At 44.0% G+C, this 19698-nt stretch overlaps 1 protein-coding gene across 4 annotated transcripts in view; it reads left to right on the top strand.

Moving 5' to 3' along the window:
• OTUD5 (OTU deubiquitinase 5) overlaps window positions 1-19698 on the top strand; it is a 186104-nt gene that overhangs the window by 98613 nt on the left and 67793 nt on the right. For all 4 annotated transcript variants that reach the window (XM_033922901.1, XM_033922908.1, XM_033922916.1 and 1 more), the window contains exons 3-5: window positions 11087-11151; window positions 16783-16939; window positions 17106-17254. In XM_033922901.1, the coding sequence (XP_033778792.1) occupies window positions 11087-11151; window positions 16783-16939; window positions 17106-17254 (371 nt within the window). The remainder of the gene's footprint in view (window positions 1-11086; window positions 11152-16782; window positions 16940-17105; window positions 17255-19698) is intronic.

The raw sequence follows: 19698 nt of genomic DNA, 5'->3' as shown, positions 1-19698 counted from the left end.
ATTAACTTTTTCATATGTTATTTGTGGTTTTCTTTTAAAAACTCTCCCGCATTTGTTGAAACTGCGAATAACAATTTTTGCTTTCCGGTAGCTCAACCTTATTCCAACCTTACTTCATCCCTGCTCTCCCTCTGATGCAACCACTTTCCCTGTACCGCGTTCCCCCTCCCATCTTGACTCAACTTCCTGTTTCCGGTGGGGCGGGACTTGGCGGAGGGAAAGCTTGAGGGCCGCCGCAGGCAACCCCATGTAAACCACCGTCGCTGCTGGCAACCTCAGAGACAAGTTTGAAGGTAGAACCAGTGGGGTTTGAGAATTAGCGAGAGATGCCAGACCTCGGCCGCAGTAGGAGCGTGGAGGGAAAGATACCATATCATGGATTGGGGGGGAGGAGGCATGTTGACTGGGGAGAGCATAAATGCATGTGACTTGGACTCTTTTGACTGATTCTTGAAAAGAGGCTGGTAATCTGTGATTTTCTCTGTGCACCCTGCGAATCGGAGTTTGGAAAAACGTGACAAAATTTGTCTTTATTCGCAGCAGTTTAACAGCTCACCATAATGTTCTGTTGTGATTGGTCTGGCAGTGTCATATTACTAAGTGTTCCTCAACATTTTGCCAGTTTGTCATAAGTCAGTAACAGGGTAGACATTGTTGTAAAATGACTGCATGATCACAAAATTTCAAATAAGAAAAAAGCCCAACATGTTGGTGTTTTCTTTTCCTTGTCTCTCCCGTATACCAAGTTCATATTCTGAAAGTTTCAGTTTCAATAAAAACACCATCTGAGTTTCCCCTCCTCCTCATCTCTGCACTTATTTGACCCTGATTTCCACCTTCTATTTATCATCTTAAGTGGAAGTTCTTGATAGTTTTTTCCCTTGTTTCTTTTTTTAATTGCATTCAGAAGTCTTATATCAAAGAAATTTTGAATTAGAAAAAACATTGTGGTAGAGATACAAGTTAATAAGGAAAACAACAATAACAGAAGCCAATGACAGAAATATCAGAAGGAACAGGCATGTCTAAAGAAAAAAATAAGGAAATTCTTAATAGCTTTAGAAATTAGTCTGTCAATACACTCATCATTTTCCTGTATAGAACTACCATCTGGATGCAGAGTCCCTTTTAATTCAAGAAAAAATTGTAATTGTGCAGGTTCATAAAAATATATTGTAGGTAGGCCCAGTGGTTGGGACATCTTTGGATGGCATGCATGTGGGGATGATTAGGTCCAAGAGGGGTTTTAGAATCTCTGAAAAAAGGATTGAGGGGGCATCATTGTAGGTAAGCCTCATAGGGCAAAATTATAGCTTACTATGGTTCTGGTGCATGGGTTTTGGCCAGAGACTGATAACCATAATGAGTGGAGTAAGGTTAGGAGAGGATATAATACAGAGGAAATAAACCAGGGATAGTTGTAAAAGAAAACTTATACAGCAAACCCTCTCTGTTATGCCTGAGTACTAGTCACCTTTCCTTATCAAGAGCTAGATTCACTAAACAGGATTGGTAAGATTGCTTGGGTCCACTCCGATCTGATTTTTGGCTGATTCTAAAAGAGCGATTGATGCATTAAAAATTTTGCAAGCAAATGATCCATGCGAAAGTTCATAGTAATCCCTGTCTCTCCCATTCGATTGATCGTTGTGAGAGCGACTCTCACAAATGCGCAAAGCCAACAGGGGAAGCCCAAACACCTTAGAGGCAGGGGAAAAGCCTCCTGCCAGTCAGCTGTTCAGGGCAGAAAACCCTTTTTTTCTTATGGGCACAGATGATGTGTTACACATGCACAATATCTGCCCCATTAAAAAAGACCCCCCCAATAACAGCCATCCCTGTCATCCCCCTGAAAACCCGGCACCAGGGACACCCCCCTCCCCTGTGCCAGCGAAAATCAGCAGGAGGGATGCCCACTCTCTCCAGCCATGCTGACTCCAGTCCCCCCAACCAGTGAGAAAAAATTTGCAGGAGGGATGCCCACTCCCTCCTGCCAATAAGGGCCCACCACACCAGATGCCAACCCCCCTAACTTCTCCCTTCCCCCCAAAAAAGGCAGGAAGGATGCCCGCTCCCTCCTACCACCAGATGCTCCTCTGAACCTACCCCCCAGTACCTTTGTCTGAAGTGTGCAGGAGGGAGGTAGCTCCGAGGCTTGCCAATCCAAAATGGCGGGCCTCCCCTTCCTTGGTGCATCATGTGATGCATGGGGAGGGGCTTAAGGTCCTGATTGGCTCAGACACCTAAGGCCTTAAGGAGAGGCCTTAGGCATCTGAACCAATCAAGGCCTTAGGCTCCTCCCTCTGTATCCCTGAAGGGGCCTTGGCTTCTGAGAGCCATTCAGGGCCTTAGGCCCCTCCCCGTGCATCATATGATGCACCGAGGAGAGGAAGGCCTGCCATTTTGGATCAGCGGGCCTCAGAGCTGCCTCCCTCCTGCTCTCTCCAGACAAAGGTACTGGGAGGGGAGGTTCGGAGGAGCATCTGATGGCAGGAAGAAGTAGGCATCCCTCCTGCTTTTGGGGGGGGGAATGGAGGGAAGGGAGAGGGTAGGGGATGGTATGAGGGACCTCCATTGGCAGGAGGGAGTGGGCATCCCTCCTGTAGATTTTTTTTTCATGCCGGGGGTGGGGGGGGGGGCGGTGGTGTGTCAGCATGGCCGGAAGGAGTGAGCATCCATCCTGATGATTTTTGCTGGGGGAGGGGGGAGGGGGTTGGTCCCCAGTGCCGGTTCATCAGAGGGATGTTGGGAGGGAGGGTGGCATTTTCTTTTTTCTTTTTTTAATAGGGCAGATATTATGCTGTGTGTAACACACCCACAACATCTGTGCCCATTTAAAAAAAAAAAAGAAAGTTTAGCATGCTCTAAATATTTTTGTATTGGTGGGACAGATAAGCGACTGGTCTTGACCAGTTGCTTTTTTCAGATTGCTAAAAGCAATCACTTTTTATTGTGCATTGGGAAGCCATGTTAGAACATCAATTACTCTGCTAGTTTACATGACATTTCAATATTTGCAAGGCCAAATCAGAGAATGAGCGATTCTGCAGAAAACCACACAGCCGTTTTCTGCATCGGGTTGGCAAATCTGATCATTGCTAAAAGTCAAAAACGGTTTAGCGACGATCGTTTGAGGATAACTGACTTTAGTTCATCTAGGCCCAAGTTCAAATATTTTTTTGAGCTGAAAACCCAAAGGAGCAAGATGAAACTGCTGAATCAACCCTCGCACACGAAAGAAATCATCTAGTTCAAATACTGTTTTGATGTCCTCCCAAGTTGTTCATAAAACAAGATTACCATGCAAACAAATTTAATGTTTAGTTTGACTGCTATGCATTTTTCACAGGTTGTTTATAGCCCTGTAAATGCAGCAAGCATATTTGCAGAGTGCAACTTCAAAACGAAAAACTAACCCTCAACTAGATATGTTTTTCAGAAGTATCATATCTTGCAGCCACGTAACTGTCACTAAACCACAGCTCTGAAATGTGGGTAAAAATTCTAAGAATCCTGCTGGGGATGCCTCACGTGACATATCGGAATAGTTGCAAAATTTAGTTTTATTTGCATATTCAGACTACAAGGGGGAAGGGTCTGGTGAAGAAACCACATCCGTATTTACATAGGTAGTGTGTATAAATATGTTACATGGTCTGCCTATACTCTTTGGTGATGCTGTTTCCTTTCCATTTGAGGAAAGAGGGTGTTACCAGGCATCAAAATTGATTGATGGGGTTAGCTTGGTAGCCTTTTTCCACATATCCCTCTGCTTTCTTCTCCCAATGTATTTAGGTTTGTATTTTCTTATGCCTGATTAGCAATCACCCTTCCTCATGTATTTTGAAATATATTGTCTTCTGAGATTTTTCACTTAGCTGATTCAAGTACTGCCAAACTGTTCATTTTACTCGAGGAAGGAAAAGATTTGAATAATTAATCCTTTTCTCCTAGCATCTTACCAAGTAGAAATAGTGACCAGTCGGAATAGCTGAGGCACAGTTTTTGCATAGGTTATCCCAGGTCATATCTGCTTTCCACTCTTTAAATTTACAGCTATAGAACAAGATATACTGTAATTTTATCATGCTACAAAACTGTAAATCTGAATTGTATCTCTCTATACGTGCATCAACTCCCTTCTTACTACAATTTCAGGAAAATTATAGACATATTTCCTCTTAAAATCTCTCTTGACCTCTACCCATCTGTGTTCTAGGAGTTCTTTCCAACTATATATATATTTCGGAATCTTATTGTAAACCGCAATGAATCCTTGCTGAAATTTGTGAGGTATAAGAAACTATGGTATGGTTATTTAAAAAAAAAAAAATAATAATAATTTGTGTATGAAAGACAGGAATGTTGGTTTTATTCTAAAAGCGCCTCTCAAAAATGTGAGAGTAGTTTTTCAAAGAGCATAAGCACTTAACTGCAGAAGTTAAGGCATGTACATAGGCATCGGAACAGGAGGCGGGGGGCACACAGGGGCCATAGCCCCCCCCCCAAATTGGCGGTAGGACAGGACCTCTTGTGTAACTCACAGCTCCTGGCTGGGTTCCAAGGCCCCCCTCACCTCAAAAACTGCAAGGAGGGCACTGATGCAGCTCCAGTTCTCCAGCGCTGCTAAGGTGTTCTTCTGCCGTGGTCCTGTTTCCAGTTGGGTGAACTTGCAGCAAAGGAACTGTGCAGAGGAGACCGTGAGTAGTGCAAGAGAATCGCTCCCACATCAGCGATCTCATTCTAGTTTTCGAGGTGAGGAGGAGCTTAGGAACCCAGTGGGAAGGTTATTTGGTGGAACGGGTGAGGGAGGGAGGGAGGAAGAAGGGGTAGATACTGAATTTAAGGAGCAGAAAGGAGAGGAATAGGGGAAGGCAAGAAGTGAGGAAAAGGAGATGGTGCACATGGATGGAGGGAAGGGGAAGCAATGGAAAGGTAGATAGATTTGAGTTGGAGGCAGAAAAATGGAAGAAAACTAAATATGAAAATAAGTGGCAAAGATGGATGTAGTGCAAAAGGTGAAGAGGGAGAGGAAAGAAACAGCAAATGCATAAGGAGACCTTGGAAACAGAATTAAGAGCACCAAAAGGCCTTTCTTCTCAGTTGCGTGGCCCTACAAAGGTCAGGAAAAATCATCACTGAATGACCCAGAATCTGAATATTCTTAAATCGAAAATACAAACGAAGAATCCAATTCCTATCATATTCCAATGCAAAGGATGCAATAAGGGTAGTTGTAGTCACTACTAATTTGGAATCCTCCAGGAAGCCGGTGAAATCAAAATCGGCTCCCGGCTTCTGTTCTTGAATAAAACAAAATTCACAAATTTATATCCAACAGTTACAAAAATCAAAACAAACAATGTTCTTCAAATGTAAGACTGAATAAATACATCAATTTTCTGGCATAATCCCAAAAAGGTAATCGGTGGCAAAGAGGAAAGGCCTCAGACCATATGTCTGTTTTCACATACCAGCCCAATGGCTGTTCAGCCAATACGGACAACAATTTCAATCACTGGCCTTCCTCCACCACCCCTAATTAAAGTGCCAAAATCATACTGTGTAAAATTACGCTTATAATGTACCGTATTTTTACGCATATAACGCGCGCGTTATACACGATTTTACAAACCGTGCATAACCATGCGCGTTATACGCGTGAGCGTGTTTTACAACTTTTTTTTTACATAGTTCCCCCCCCGACGTCTGATTCACCCTGCAGGACCGCTCGCACCCCCTCCCCGAAGGACCGCTCACACCCGCACCCCCTCCCCGAAGGACCCCTCACACCCCCACAGCCTCCCCCCCCCATCATAGAGAAGCTCTTACCGTTGTCCTGCTGCTTCCTCTGCCGGCAGTCCCGGCCCTTCTGTGAGCCCTGCGTCTGCGCTGCTTCCTCTTCTGGCGGTCCCGCCCTTTCTCTGACGTCAGAGAAAGGGCGGGACCGCCGGAAGAGGAAGCAGCGCCGACGCAGGGCTCACAGAAGGGGCGGGACCGCCGGCAGAGGAAGCAGCAGGACAACGGTAGGAGCTTCTCCATGATGGGGGGAAGGGGGAGGCTGTGGGGGTGCGAGCGGTCCTTTGGGGTGGAGGTGGGGGGTGCGAGTGCGAGCGGTCCTGCGGGGGGGGGTGAATCGTACGTCGGGGGGCATCAGGCTTTCAGGGTGGGGACAGGACTTCAAGGGGGAGAGGAGAGTCGGGGCGAGCGAAAAGAGAATCGGGGTGGCCAAAGGAGAGTCGGGGCGGGCGAAAGGAGAGTCGGGGCGGCCAGAGGAGAGTCGGGGTGGCCAGAGGAGAGTCGGGGCGGGCGAAAGGAGAGTCGGGCGGCGATGGGAGAGACGGGGCGGCATGCGTGGTATACGGGTGTGCGCGGTATATTAAACTTTTTTTACATAAATTTTTGTTCCCCGCGCGCTATACCCGTGTGCGCGGTATATGGGTGAAATTACGGTATAAATAGTATCAAAATATAAAAATCCACTTATCTTAGTGGTATCAAACAACTTGTTCTAAAAACTGATTCTGACGGGCCCATTTTGCAATATCTTCTTCAGAGAATCAGAACACACATAAGTACTTGCAACTACAGAGTAGAATCTCAAAAGGCTCACATGGCCCGTGTCATCTTACCGAGATGCTTGTGTAATGGCATCTGCCTGTCAGAATCAGAATGAGTTTCTAAAACAAGTTGCTTGATACCACTAAGATAAGTGGATTTTTATATTTTGATACTGTTTATACATTATAAGCGTAATTTTACACAGTATGATTTTGGCACTTTAATTAGGAGTGGTGGAGGAAAGCCAGTGATTGAAATTGTCGTCCTTATTGGCTGAACGGCCATTGGGCTGGTATGTGAAAATGGACATATGGTCTGAGGCCTTTCCTATTTGCCACCAATTACCTAACCTTTTTGGGATTATGCCAGAAGTATTTATTCAGTCTTATATTTGAAGAACATTTTTTGATTTGATTATTGAACTAAATCAACCAGCTGACTATTTGAGTTCACATAAAGGCTTTGGTAATTGGAGGAATTGACTCAGATGTTATTTGTAAAATTTATTTTAGATATTTGTTTAACATTTCAATAGGTGATAACATAGGAGATTGTGGAAAATTCAACAACCCAAGCTCCAATTTTTTTTGAATATTCATAATGTCTTTAACCAAAGCCAATTGAGTAGATTGTACTTTCTCAAATGCTCCTTCCATATGTCGAACTCAAGTCGCTATATTAGTGACCTAGTCCCCAGATTGCTTTACCTGATTTTTTTTTTTTTACCAATTCAGGAATTTGTAGAACATTATCTAACCAAGCAGTCAGTTCATCTTCCAACAAACTTCATCCCACACCTGCTCTAGTGGGTTCACAGTCATAAGCGCGCGGGACAAAGTCGCGCTGACATTTGAGAGCAGACAATTGAGCGCAAGACTCAAGCACGCCGCCAGGCTCCAACGGGGGGTGTGAGGGAGAACCTCCAGTTTAATTAATAGTGTTTGCGCTGCTGTTGGGGGTGGTTTTGGGGGGTTGTAACCCCCATTATAGAGGAAACTTAACTTTTTCCCTATTTTTCCCCCACACACCCCCAATGGCAGCGCGAATGGCAGCACAAACACTATTAAGTAAAGTGGGGGGGTTCCCCCCACACCCCCCATCAGAGCCCTTTAAAATAAACTTTTATGGCGGCGCTGGAGTTTTGCGCGCAATTGTCTGCTCTCAAATGTCGGCACGCCTTTGTCTATCGCACTTTTGTCCCGTCACCGCTCTAGTGTGATCTTCTCAGGTTTCTTCTTCAGCCTTAGGGTAGCTCCAATTCCGGCACCCGGATCTCCAGAGCTTCCGGATCTCCAGAGCTTCCAGATCCCACTCCAAGGGGAAAACTCTCCTCTGTCCTTCCTCCTTCTTGTCCTACACAAAGCCCCATTGCTGGGTGTCCCATTGATCTGGATAGGAGAGCAGTCAGCATCCCAGCATTGGAGGAAGTCACAGCAACCACTTCGGTATCCGAGACTTCAGTCCCCAACTGATACTGCACTCCCCCGCAAGGCTGATAGGGAGTCTCGCGTTGTTCATGGCTAAGCGTGGTGTCGATGCCATGAGCAAATTCCTCCACTGTTTGCTCATGCTCCCGAAACTTTTGTTCCTTGGGCAGGAGCAAACCCTCTAGCATACGTTGTCCCAAAGGTGCTCAGCTGGGTAAGTATGCGGCTTTCCCTTCCTCTTCACCATTGCTGCGAACCAGTGATGCTGCTGCTCATCTGGAGCTTCCTCCTGCGCATTTGATGAGGTCACCATCTTGCTAAGATATCCGGCTTCTTAGCTTTTTTATTGAATTGATGGACCCGTGAGTCGACATTGGGCAGGAAGGAACCAGTGCCTAAGCGGTACAGGCAGTCTTGAGACCTTCAAAAACTTTAAAGTGACAGTAAATTTTTGCACTGTCCATACCGGGCTCCTTGGATGATGTCACCCATATGTGGAATTCCTTTCGTATGATGAAAGACTAAAGAGGTTAGGGCTCTTCAGCTTGGAAAAGAGATGATTGAGGGGAGATATGATCGAAGTCTACAAAATTCTGAGTAGTGTAGAACGGGTACAAGTGAATCGATATTTTTACTGCATCAAGATTTACAAAAACTAGGGGGACACTCAATGAAGTTACAGAATAATACTTTTAAAACCAATAGGAGGAAATATTTGTTCGCTCAGAGAATAGTTAAGCTCTGGAATACATTGCCAGAGGATGTGGTAAGAGTGGTTAATGTAGCTAGTTAAGCTCCTGGAGGAAAAGTCCATAATGCTGTTGAGACATACATGGGAGAAGCCACTGCTTACCCTGGATTGGTGACATGAAATGTTGCTACTATTTGAATTTTTGCCAGGTACTTGAGACCTGGATTGGCCTCCATGAAGACAGGATACTGGGTTAGATGGATCACTGGTCTAATCCAGTAAGGCTATTCTTATGTTCTTATGTCTGCCTGCTGTCCCTGGATAACATCTGTTACAGGTAAGTAACTATGCTATGCTGTGGTAGCCTAGTGGTCAGAATTCTGTTATATATTGTTATGTGATTATTTATTACACTAGTTTTTCAGCCCGTTACATTAACGGGTGCTAGAATAGATGTATGTGTCTTTCTTTCTTTCTCTCTCTCCTTAGCCTGTTTCTGTATTTCTGTCTTTCTTTCTTTCTTTCTTTTTCCTCGGCTGTCCAGCATCACCCCTTGTCTGCTTCCCCTGTCCATTCTCCCTTCCTTTTACCTCCCCTGTGTCCACCACTACCCCTTCACTGCTCCCCTTATCCAGCAGCAGCCCTTTTTCCTTTGTTTTACCTCCCCCCTGTCCAGCAGCAGTAGGCCTCCCTTCCTTTTTATTCCTCGCCCTCCCCAGTTCAGGAGCAGCTTCCACTAAATCACATGAGCTCCCTTAGCTCTCCTCTGCTTCCTCCTCCCACCCTATGCACCTGTGACAGCCTGGCCGCTCTCTCCCCTCTACAATCCCAGCTGGAGCTGGCCAGGATTAGGGAAGGCTGGACCCGCTGATCTCCACCGGGTGAGAACAAACTGGAAAGAGAGCAAAAGAGGAATTTAAAAAAAAAACCAAAACAAAAAACCCGTCACTTTCTTTACTGATGGACAGCTGGACATAACTTGATTTTGAATTTCTCTCTGGGTTGTTGTTTTTTTAATCTCTTTGCCAGTTTGTCTGCGTATGGGGCTTTTTTTTTTACCCCCCCCTTCCCTTCCCGCGGTGTAGTTGGCTCCCTTAGTCCCTTTCCGCCCACCCCCTTCCCTTCCCGCGGTCCCGACAAACCTGCTACACCAGCAGCGTCTGCAGCACTGTACAAACGCTGCTTCGGGGCTTTCTACTGCCCTGATTTGCTCTGCTGCTGTGCCAGAGTAAATCAGGGCAGTAGAAGGCCCCGAAGCAGCGTGTGTACAGTGCTGCTGGAGTCGGGACCGCAGGAAGGGTTCGAGAGAGTAGCTGAACAGATCACCGGGGCGGAGCGGCGGCAGGAGTTTGAATTCACAGTTTGCAGGCGGGTGGCTGTCCTCGCGCTCCGTCCACCGTGCGCGCGGGCTGCCTCTGCCCTCGGGTGCGCTTGGCGGTGATGCTTGTGGCATCCGTTGTGAAGGGGCGGCGTGGTGCGATGTGCTCCAAGGGAAGGGGGGAAGTCTGCTCGTTTCGCTGTGCCTGTGGTGACTTACGCATGCGCACTCACGCAGCAGTTCCCGACAGAGCGGCAGCGATGGGTGCATGAGAGAAGCCTGCTGCCCGAAGAGGAGGAGCGGCGGGGTCTGAAGAGGCTGAGCTGCGGCTCCCCGAGCTGAGATTTCTGTCTTTGGCTCCTTCGGTCCCGGCTTAGAAACTTTGGCCGGTAGGGCCGTATTGTGATGTGGAGAGCAGGGAAGGGCGCGCATGCGCACTTGTCTTGCCACATCCCGACAGAAAAGGGATCAGGGAACACGCTTGAGGCAAGTGCGCATGCGCGGCTAGCATTTTATTATTTAAGATGTACCACACTTGGAAAAAATTATTTTAAATAAATAAGCAGCAGGCTGAGAACCAGGGGAGACAAAGTTCAGATCTTGCTGACATTCCATGCGACTTGGGCAAGTCACTTAACCTTCCATTGTCTCATATACAAACTTAGAATCTAAATCCTCTGGAGACAGGAAAATACCTAGTGTACCGCTGCTTGAGCTATTGCTGAAAAAGCACAAGTCAGATCCAAATAACATACTGTAACTATGCAGACAAACTATAGCTCTCTTATTGTCAAGATTTTTTGTAAGTCTTAAACATACATGTTCTCTCACTTTAGTATTTACTCAAAGAAAGCAATATTTTTATATCATTATTGCTCATCCTGAACTACAGATGAGTTGCAAACATGCATAATAGAAAGGAATGCCAGTAGTTATTGAGGTGTGTGTTGCAGTCCTCATCTCTGCTGCTGTGTGCATGTGTGTGAGATTTCAGACAAGCCATTTATTGCTCTCTCTGTCAGTTGATCTTGTATGTCAGCCATTTGAAATATTAACAATGTCGCACACTCCCTTCTCCTTCCTTTACAGCTGACCAAATTTATGGAGACCAAGATATGCATGAGGTGGTTCGAAAGCACTGCATGGATTACCTGGTGAGCTCTTATGTTCAAATGAGATACAATGAAATAACATGTATACCTCCGGTACTTTGAGGCTGTGACATGATCAAAAGGGAATCTGTGAAAGAGCAACACAAGGCTGTTACTACCATCTTTTCCCCCTTGTCAAAATAAAAAATGATTTTCTTCCAGATTTTATATCTGCCCATATGTGGGTGGTGATATCTGATAGCAATGATAAAGAACATTTTACTAGCTAGAGCTAGAATGACTTTCTTAAACCTTTCTACTCATACACATCTGGCACTACAGAACCCCATATGTTAGTATTTTTCTGTGAAATGAGATGGGATGTGTACATTTTCATGAAAAAAAGAGCTGTTTGTCACAATGCTCCCTCGACCTTCTTTTTTTTTTCTTCTTCCATTTTTATTTTTTTCAATACCTCAATCTTGTCTAAAAGAGGTCCAGGGTCTTTTATTTTGAAATATGAAATGATTTTAACCTTTAATATGGCTAACTCAATTTTTCCCATGATAATGAACAAAATGCCCTCTGGGTTTAAGTGATTCCCAACATACAACAGAAAAATGTATACCACATTTTTCTCTCCATAAGACACACCTGACCATAAGACACACCTGACCATAAGACGCACCCTAGATTTAGAGGAGGAAAATGAGAAAAATAACAAAATTCTCCCTGCCAGGCTCTGCACCCAACCCCACATTCCTTGCCAAGCTCTGCAACCTATCCCCCCTCCCTGCCAGGCTCCGTACCCTGTCCCCCCTCTGGTGGTCTAGTGGTAGGCCAGCACAAGGCAGGCCTATTGGCTGGCAGGCAGGTAGGGACAGTGCACGCAGGCAGGCATGCATCCCCCCTCCCAGGCTGGCAGGCAGGCATCTACCCCAAGCAGGAAGACAGGCCTCCCCCTCTCCCAGGTATCCCCCCCTAGGCAGGCAGGCCTCTCCCCTCCCAGGCAGGCAACCCCTCCTTCCAGGCAGGTAGGCCTCCCCCTCCCAGGCAGCCCCCCCCAGGCCTCCCCGCAGGCAGGCCCGGCCTCTTCCTGCTCCCTCCCTATTTTTAATTCGGCAGAGCAGGCCTCTCCCCCCGTACCTATTTTTAATTCTGCAGGGCAGGCCCTGGCCAGCCTCCCTCTCCTCCCCCCCATTACCTTTTTTTTCATTCTGGCGCCCTCCCTCGCTGGACACGGATGCCTGCCTGGTCCCCATGAGTAGTGACGGCTAACGTGGCTGTCTCCAAGTCCTCTTCTTTTCCTTGTGGCAGAGCAGCGCACAAGGCTGCCTGCCCGGTCTTGCGCTGCTTCCCACAAGGGAAAAAAAGAAGACTCGGAGGCAGCCATGCCAGCCGTCACTGCTCGCGGTGACCAGGCAGGCAGCCGCATCCAGCAAGGGAGAGCACCAGAATGAAAAAAAAGGTAACCGGGAGAGGGTGGTGGTGGTTGGGTATTCACTCCATAAGACACCGTGTCATTCCTATTGCAAATTAGACTGTTGCCCACCAAATGTGATGAAAAGTCACCTTGGTCACCTTCAAAACCAAGCTAAACACTTGGCTTTCTTCCCTTCTACGGTCAGGTACTTTTCCAGAGGCCCTAGGCCAGATCCTGATCACTCCGATAGTAAAAAAAATCCCAAAGAATCTGTTAAACTGTCTTCTAATTACAGACCCATTGCAAGCATTCCCTTCTTTGTAAAATTGATAGAAGACCTGGTCAACCAGGATTTAGTAATCTACCTAGACGAATTCAGTATACTAAATGACAACCAGTCAGGTTTTCGTTCCGGGCACATTACTGAAATGGTTATTGCCTCACTGCTAGAGTCCCTCCACAGCTTATTTAGCCAGGGCACAAGTGCACTGGTCCTGCAATTTGACTTAAGTAGTGCCTTCAACTTAATTGATCATGCTATTCTTATGGACTGTTGGGAATCAATCGGTCTCTCTGATAACGTGTTAAAATGGTTCCAGGGTTTTCTGAGTAAATGTTCTTACCAAGTTTACTGCGACAACACTCATTCCTTCAACTGGGTAAACTCGTGTGGAGTCCCACAGGGCTCACCCCTATCCCCCACACTGTTCAACATTTACCTGGCCGCACTGGGGAACCTCTTGCAAAGTTTAAAAATTAAATTTTACATCTACGCCAACGACATCACCATTATCTTTCCCCTAACATATCTAACACCTGAGACGAAGAATTACCTGGCATCCATCTTAAAGCAAATCGAACTAAGGATGGCCAAATTCAAATTAAAACTCAATTCATAAAAAAACAAATTCTTCCTGGCTAGTCCGAACGACAAAATCAAAGATTCATCAATTTCCTTGAATGGTCAAGTCTTTCCGATTATGGATTCCATAAAAATTCTGGGAGCTACCCTGGACCGCTACATTACCCTTGAAGCTCACACAGACTCGCTGGTCAGAAGAGGCTTCTCTACATTGTGGAAATTGAGAACCATCAGAAAGTACTTCGATACTATCTCATTCCGCTTACTGGTACAGTCCTCCATTCTAACTGCACTCGACTACTGTAACATCATTTATCTGGGGTCTTTCAAAAAAATCACCCAAAGACTCCGAATCATCCAAAACTCGACAATCCGATTGATTTTTAGGTTAAAAAATGGAAACACCTAACTCCCTACTACCAAAAGCTCCACTGGCTGCCCCTCGAAGCGAGAGTAGTGTTCAAATTTGCCTACCTCTGTTTCAAATCCATTCTAGGCTCATTCCCCATATACTTGGTTCCCCACTTCAACTTAGAACATCCAGACCCGCACGCAGACTACATCTATTTAACCACCCAACACTAAAGGCCTGCCGTTACAAAAGATACTGAACAAAACACTTGCCTTCCAAGCAGGTCAACTGAACGATGGGCTGGGTAACATTATCACGCACTCCTCATCCTACCAACATTTCAGAAAACTTGTAAAAACAAACTTGTTTAACCGATTTGTAACCAAGTCCTCTCAAGCCTTTCCTCTCCAACCCTAACCGAATTGTTCCCCAAATTCTCTTATGCCTCACCTCTGTATCATGCTCTTCTATATTTTTTGATGATCTTACATTGTACCTGTATTCGCTGTTTGTCCAGCTCTTCTTTGTAAACCGCCTCGAACTACCACGGCTTTGGCGGTATATAAGAATAAAATTATTATTATTATTAATAAAAGGACCTCATAGTATGGTAAAAGACAGCAGGGCAAAACATTGTCAGAGAAAAATGGTAAAACATACCCCTCCTTAATAACACGTAGCGTGGGTTTTAGTGATGTGGCAGAGGGAAAGCCCCGGCGGGAAAGCTGTGATGCAGCCTATTCAGAGTGCTGCCACTGGTTTTGAGGCTTTGGAGGTAAGGTGGGAAGGTCAGTGGGATTCCGGTGCACAAAGGAATGTGAGGAGGGGATAGGTATAACAAGGCAAGTGTCAAGGGTAGATACCGTGTTTATCCGAAAATAAGCCCTAGTGCGATTTTTGGAGCACAAATTAATATAAGACCCTGTCTTATTTTAGGGGAAACACGGTTCTCTCCTGAAGAGATTTGCAGAGTGGCAACATGTCTTCTCTTCACACGTTTGCCAAGTTCTACAGAGTGGACGTGGCGGCAAGACAGGACTCTGCCTTTGGGTCTTTGGTCTTAAGGGTCAGTGCAACAAGCCTGCCCTAGCTCTTTGGGGAACTGCTTTTGTATGTCCCTGCTGTCTAGAACAGGGGTGGGCAAACTTTTTGACGCGGCCACAATGGGTTCTTAAATTTGACAGAGGGGCTGGACCGAGAGCAGATGGATGAAGTGTTTGTGTTAACTAATATAAATTAAATGTAAATGTCATAACATAAAAGATTTTGATCTTTAAAAGATAGCAAAGCATGAAAACGTAAGGCTTATTGTACAAAATGAATGTACATGATCATCTCTTCCTTCCTCTTCTTCACCCCAATTCTTCCTCTTTCCTTTCTCTCCTCCACATGTGCAGCATCTTTCCTCCCTTCTCTTACCCATCCCCTTGTGCCTTCCCTCTGCAGCATCTTTCTGTCCCTCCCATCCCCCTGTGCAGCAGAACCCTTGCCCAACTTCTATCCTTCCTTCCCTCCCTCCCTCCCATCCCTCGTGCAGCAGAACCCTTGCCCAGCTTCCATCCTTCCCTCCCATCCCTCGTGCAGCAGAACCCTTGCCCAGCTTCCATCCTTCCCTCCCTCCCACAGCAGAACCCTTGCCCAGCTACACTCCCTCCCATTCCTTGTGTAGCAGAACCCTTGAGCACCCGCCCCCGCCGTGCAGCCAAACCCCCGCTGACCCTCCAACCACAAGCCCTACATACCTCCCTCCAGAGCAGCGTTGGGCCAGCAACACTCTAAATAGGCTGCTTCGTGGCCCTCTCTCGTCAAAGCCTTTTGTGTGCCGTGTTACTGATGACATCATCAGTGATGCGGCAGAGGGAATTCTCCGACGAGAGAAGGTTGCGAAGCAGCCTATTTAGAGTGCTGCCGGCCCAATGCTTCTCTGGAGGGATGTATGTGGTGCTTGTAGTCGGTGGGGTTTGGATGGTTGGCGGGCTGGATTAAAAAACTAAACAGGCCGGATATGGCTCATATCTGGTCTAGAATGTCTCACCTATTGTACTGGAAAAAAAGATTATAATAATAATTGATTTTTGTATACCGCTATACCTAAACAAGGTTCAAAGCGGTTCACAACAAGATAAAAATACATACAATCAATAAAAATGAAATGACATAATAAAAACAATCAATTAAAATTAAAATACATCAATTAAGAATCAATTAAAATTGAAATACAACAGTTAAGAACAAAAGTGAATTAAACAGTTGTAGTACTAGGATATAGACATGTCGAACAGACGGATCTTTAATGTTTTCCTAAAATCAAAATAGGAAGTGGCCTCTAATATAGGTTTTCCTAGCCACATATTCAGTAGCGAATTAAGGTATCCCGGTAAAATCTATATCCGCTGTGTGCAATATCCCGTGTGTATTTGTCTTGTGTGTAGATGTCTTAGCGTATTTGTCCTGTGCGCGAATGTCCTGCACTCAATTGTCTGCGCGTATTTGACTGCGCGCATTTGTCTTGTGCACATATGGCGATGAACCCAGTTTTCAGTCTGTTTATGCTTCTCCAAGCTGATTCTTGGATGCCTGTCAGAGGTTGAGATCTGGAAAGAATTTGTATATACGTTTCAATTTATTGGGGAGTAGTTTCTGAGCTCCTTTGAAGCCTATGTGGGTGGTTAATGGTACTGTTTAGATACTTTTTAAGCAGAACAATTTGTTTGAGCCTACTTCACGTGTGTTGGGTGGCTCTAGGTGCTTAGGTACTAACTGAAGGTGAAACTAGAGAGCCAAATGAAGTATAACAGAGGCAGAGTGAAAAATCCAGAGTGGATTCCTTCTGTAGTAGCACACAGCTATTGGGAATTAACCCTACTGTCTAGAATGTCTCACCTATCTACTGGAAAAGAGCTTACCAGGGATGTACATAATCTCTTTTTACTGTTAAGCAATTTTGCTTTCTTTGTTTCTATTGCTACATCAGGATCACAGCACCCATGTTCTATCTAATTGTTTCATCTTTATTTAACATTTACTTATATCTAATTGTGTTTTCTTTCCAAACAGATGAAAAATGCTGACTATTTTTCCAGCTATGTGACAGAAGATTTTACTACATATATTAACAGGAAGCGGAAAAACAACTGCCATGGCAATCACATTGAGATGCAGGCCATGGCTGAAATGTATAACCGACCTGTAGAGGTGTACCAGTATGGCACAGGTGAGAGCACTGTATGTGAATTAGCTGCTCACTTTGACACAGACAAGCAACTAGACCTGGGTTTTGTTCCCTTTTCAGGTACCCCCCTATATCCATAAGTATGTGAGACTGCTTTCAGCATCCTCTATAAAAAGCATATATCCTATCCAGCCACTTTGTTTTTCAGAGCCCATCAACACATTTCATGGTATCCAACAGAATGAGGATGAACCCATTCGGGTCAGCTACCATCGGAACATCCATTATAACTCTGTGGTGAACCCAAACAAAGCCACAATTGGCGTGGGCCTTGGACTGCCATCTTTCAAACCTGGGGTGAGTTACTAGTGTTGTGTGTGAACCATAGATTGAGCCCTCTGTTGTGAGCGCTGTTTGTAAACATGGAGGCTAGCTTTATAAAAAGACTTGTGTGTCAAAGTTGCAGAAAGGCACCATTTCATAAAGATAACATAGGTGCCAATTTGGTTTTATTATGTTTCATTGAAATTTCATATACCACCCTTCCTGATCACAGAACAGAGCAGTTTACAATTTAAAATATGTAACACATAAGAAAAGGAACTCCATTAGTTAAAAGAAAAGTATTTATTTATTTAAAAGATTTATAAACAAGTTTCAAGTTTATTAGGAATTTATATACCGCCTATCAAGGTTATCTAAGCGGTTTTTACAATCAGGTACTCAAGCATTTTCCTTATCTGTCCTGGTGGGCTCACAATCTATCTAACGTACCTGGGGCTATGGAGGACTGAGTGACTTGCCCAGGGTCACAAGGAGCAGCACGGGGTTTGAACCCACAACCCCAGGGTGCTGAGGCTGTAGATCCAACCACTGCACCACACACTCCTCCGCACTCCACTTACAAGCAAAGCGATGTACAAAGTAACATATATAATATAATGGCAAACCATAAATACATCAAAATAAAATAACATCTACTTAGCAGAACAGTGAAACTAAAACTCTTATCTCTCAACATCCCTTCATTAACCTATTGAGGCAATATGATGCTAAATTATAACAACATACAGTCAATCCATGTTATATACAAGCATCAACGAACAATTGAGTTTTTATTTTTTTCCTGAAACATAGTACACAAAATAAAAAAAAAACAGTACTATACAGATCAAATTACAAAAGCTAGACATTCAGCAACTCTTTACACCATTTTAAAACAGTATCTCCTCAACAAATTCCTAATGCAAACTTTCTGGGGCACCAGGTCGCACAGTGGTATAAATTAATATCTGGATATATGATTAAAAAATCAAAAACTGGTCTTCGGGACATTTGGAACATTGCGATTAAGCATCAAATTACTGCATCTCAATGGTCACGAATTTGGTCTTGGAGGATGAGATGTACAGTATCTGCATCTATGAGACAAACTTGGTTTTTTCTGTTACATAGAGCTTTCTGGACCCCTGTTCGTTTACAAAAATTAGATAGCTCTAAGTCTAATAGATGTTGGCATTGTCATCTCGAAGCTGGGACTTTAGATCATTTATTATTCTATTGCCCATGTGTTTTGGCTTTTTGGAAATCAATTTGGGGCCAAATAAATAGGTTGTTAGAAAATCCGGTAGCCTTGACATATGATACTATTTTATTTGGCATGTCAATGAGAGCGAAAAGTCAGATTTCTTCAAAAAAACAATAAGCTTCTACTTATTCTGACTGGAATTGCCATTCAACATATTATATTCAATTGGAAAAATCAGAGTAGATTAAATTACAGTTTTTGGTAGAGTTCTGTATGTCATATTTATAAAATGGAAAGAACGTTAGCCACACAGAGAGGATATTTTGGTAAATTTTGAGATGTTTGGGGACCATTAACAGACTTTTGTAATGAGTAGTAAACATTTTCCCTTCATAAGATAATTGAAATGAGGGGATAGGGATGGGTGGGAGGGATGATTTTTTTGATATATTAATAGAATGTATATTGTATAATATAATAGAAATGAATATTTTTGATGTGATAGGGATGGGAGGGGAGGTTAACTTTCATGAATGCAGTTGATGATGATAATAGTAATACAAGTGATGTTTTTTCAGTTCAGATGTTATTTCTTGATACACTTGATGTAAGTTGTAAAATGAATAAAAATTATAAAATGTAAAAAAAGAAATTAACCAAAAATTTAATTTGATCTCATGGTTATATACAAATCATCTGTCATTGAATCCTCAAAAATCATCTGTCATTGAATCCTCAAAAATCAAAAGCTCTGCTTTTTATTACAAAGGATAATCAGTCACTCTCTTCTCCACTGATACTTTCTGATACTCCAATTCAATTTTCATCATCATTGAAGATTCTTGGTGATACTTTTGATCCAAAACTATTTTTTTGATCATAAATCTCTAGCGTGATACAAAGTACTTAATATAAACTGTCTTATTCGTTCAATATCATCTCTTACTTTCTTCTGCTATTAACATTCTCATCCATTCCTTAGTAATCAGTTTACTTGTTGCAATTCTTTATATTATGGCACTAGACAAAAGGTTTTAAACCGTCTTCAATTAGAATAAAATACTTCAATGAAAATTATTACAGGAAAAAGAAATTCGACCATGTTACTCCATTATTGAAGAGAGATAAACACAGGAGAACCAAATCCACAAACTCAAAGTCATAAGGCAAAGAGTGGATATGTCCAAATAAGATTGGTGAACCTATTTATTACACAAAAGTCCTTTATTCATCAAATAACTGAACAGTTCAAACTCAGTGACTCGACATGTAC

The sequence above is a fragment of the Geotrypetes seraphini genome, chromosome 1 (assembly GCF_902459505.1).
Source record: "Geotrypetes seraphini chromosome 1, aGeoSer1.1, whole genome shotgun sequence".
Classification (NCBI taxonomy): Eukaryota; Metazoa; Chordata; class Amphibia; order Gymnophiona; family Dermophiidae; genus Geotrypetes; species Geotrypetes seraphini.
This window is presented reverse-complemented; position numbering and strand designations above follow the sequence as displayed.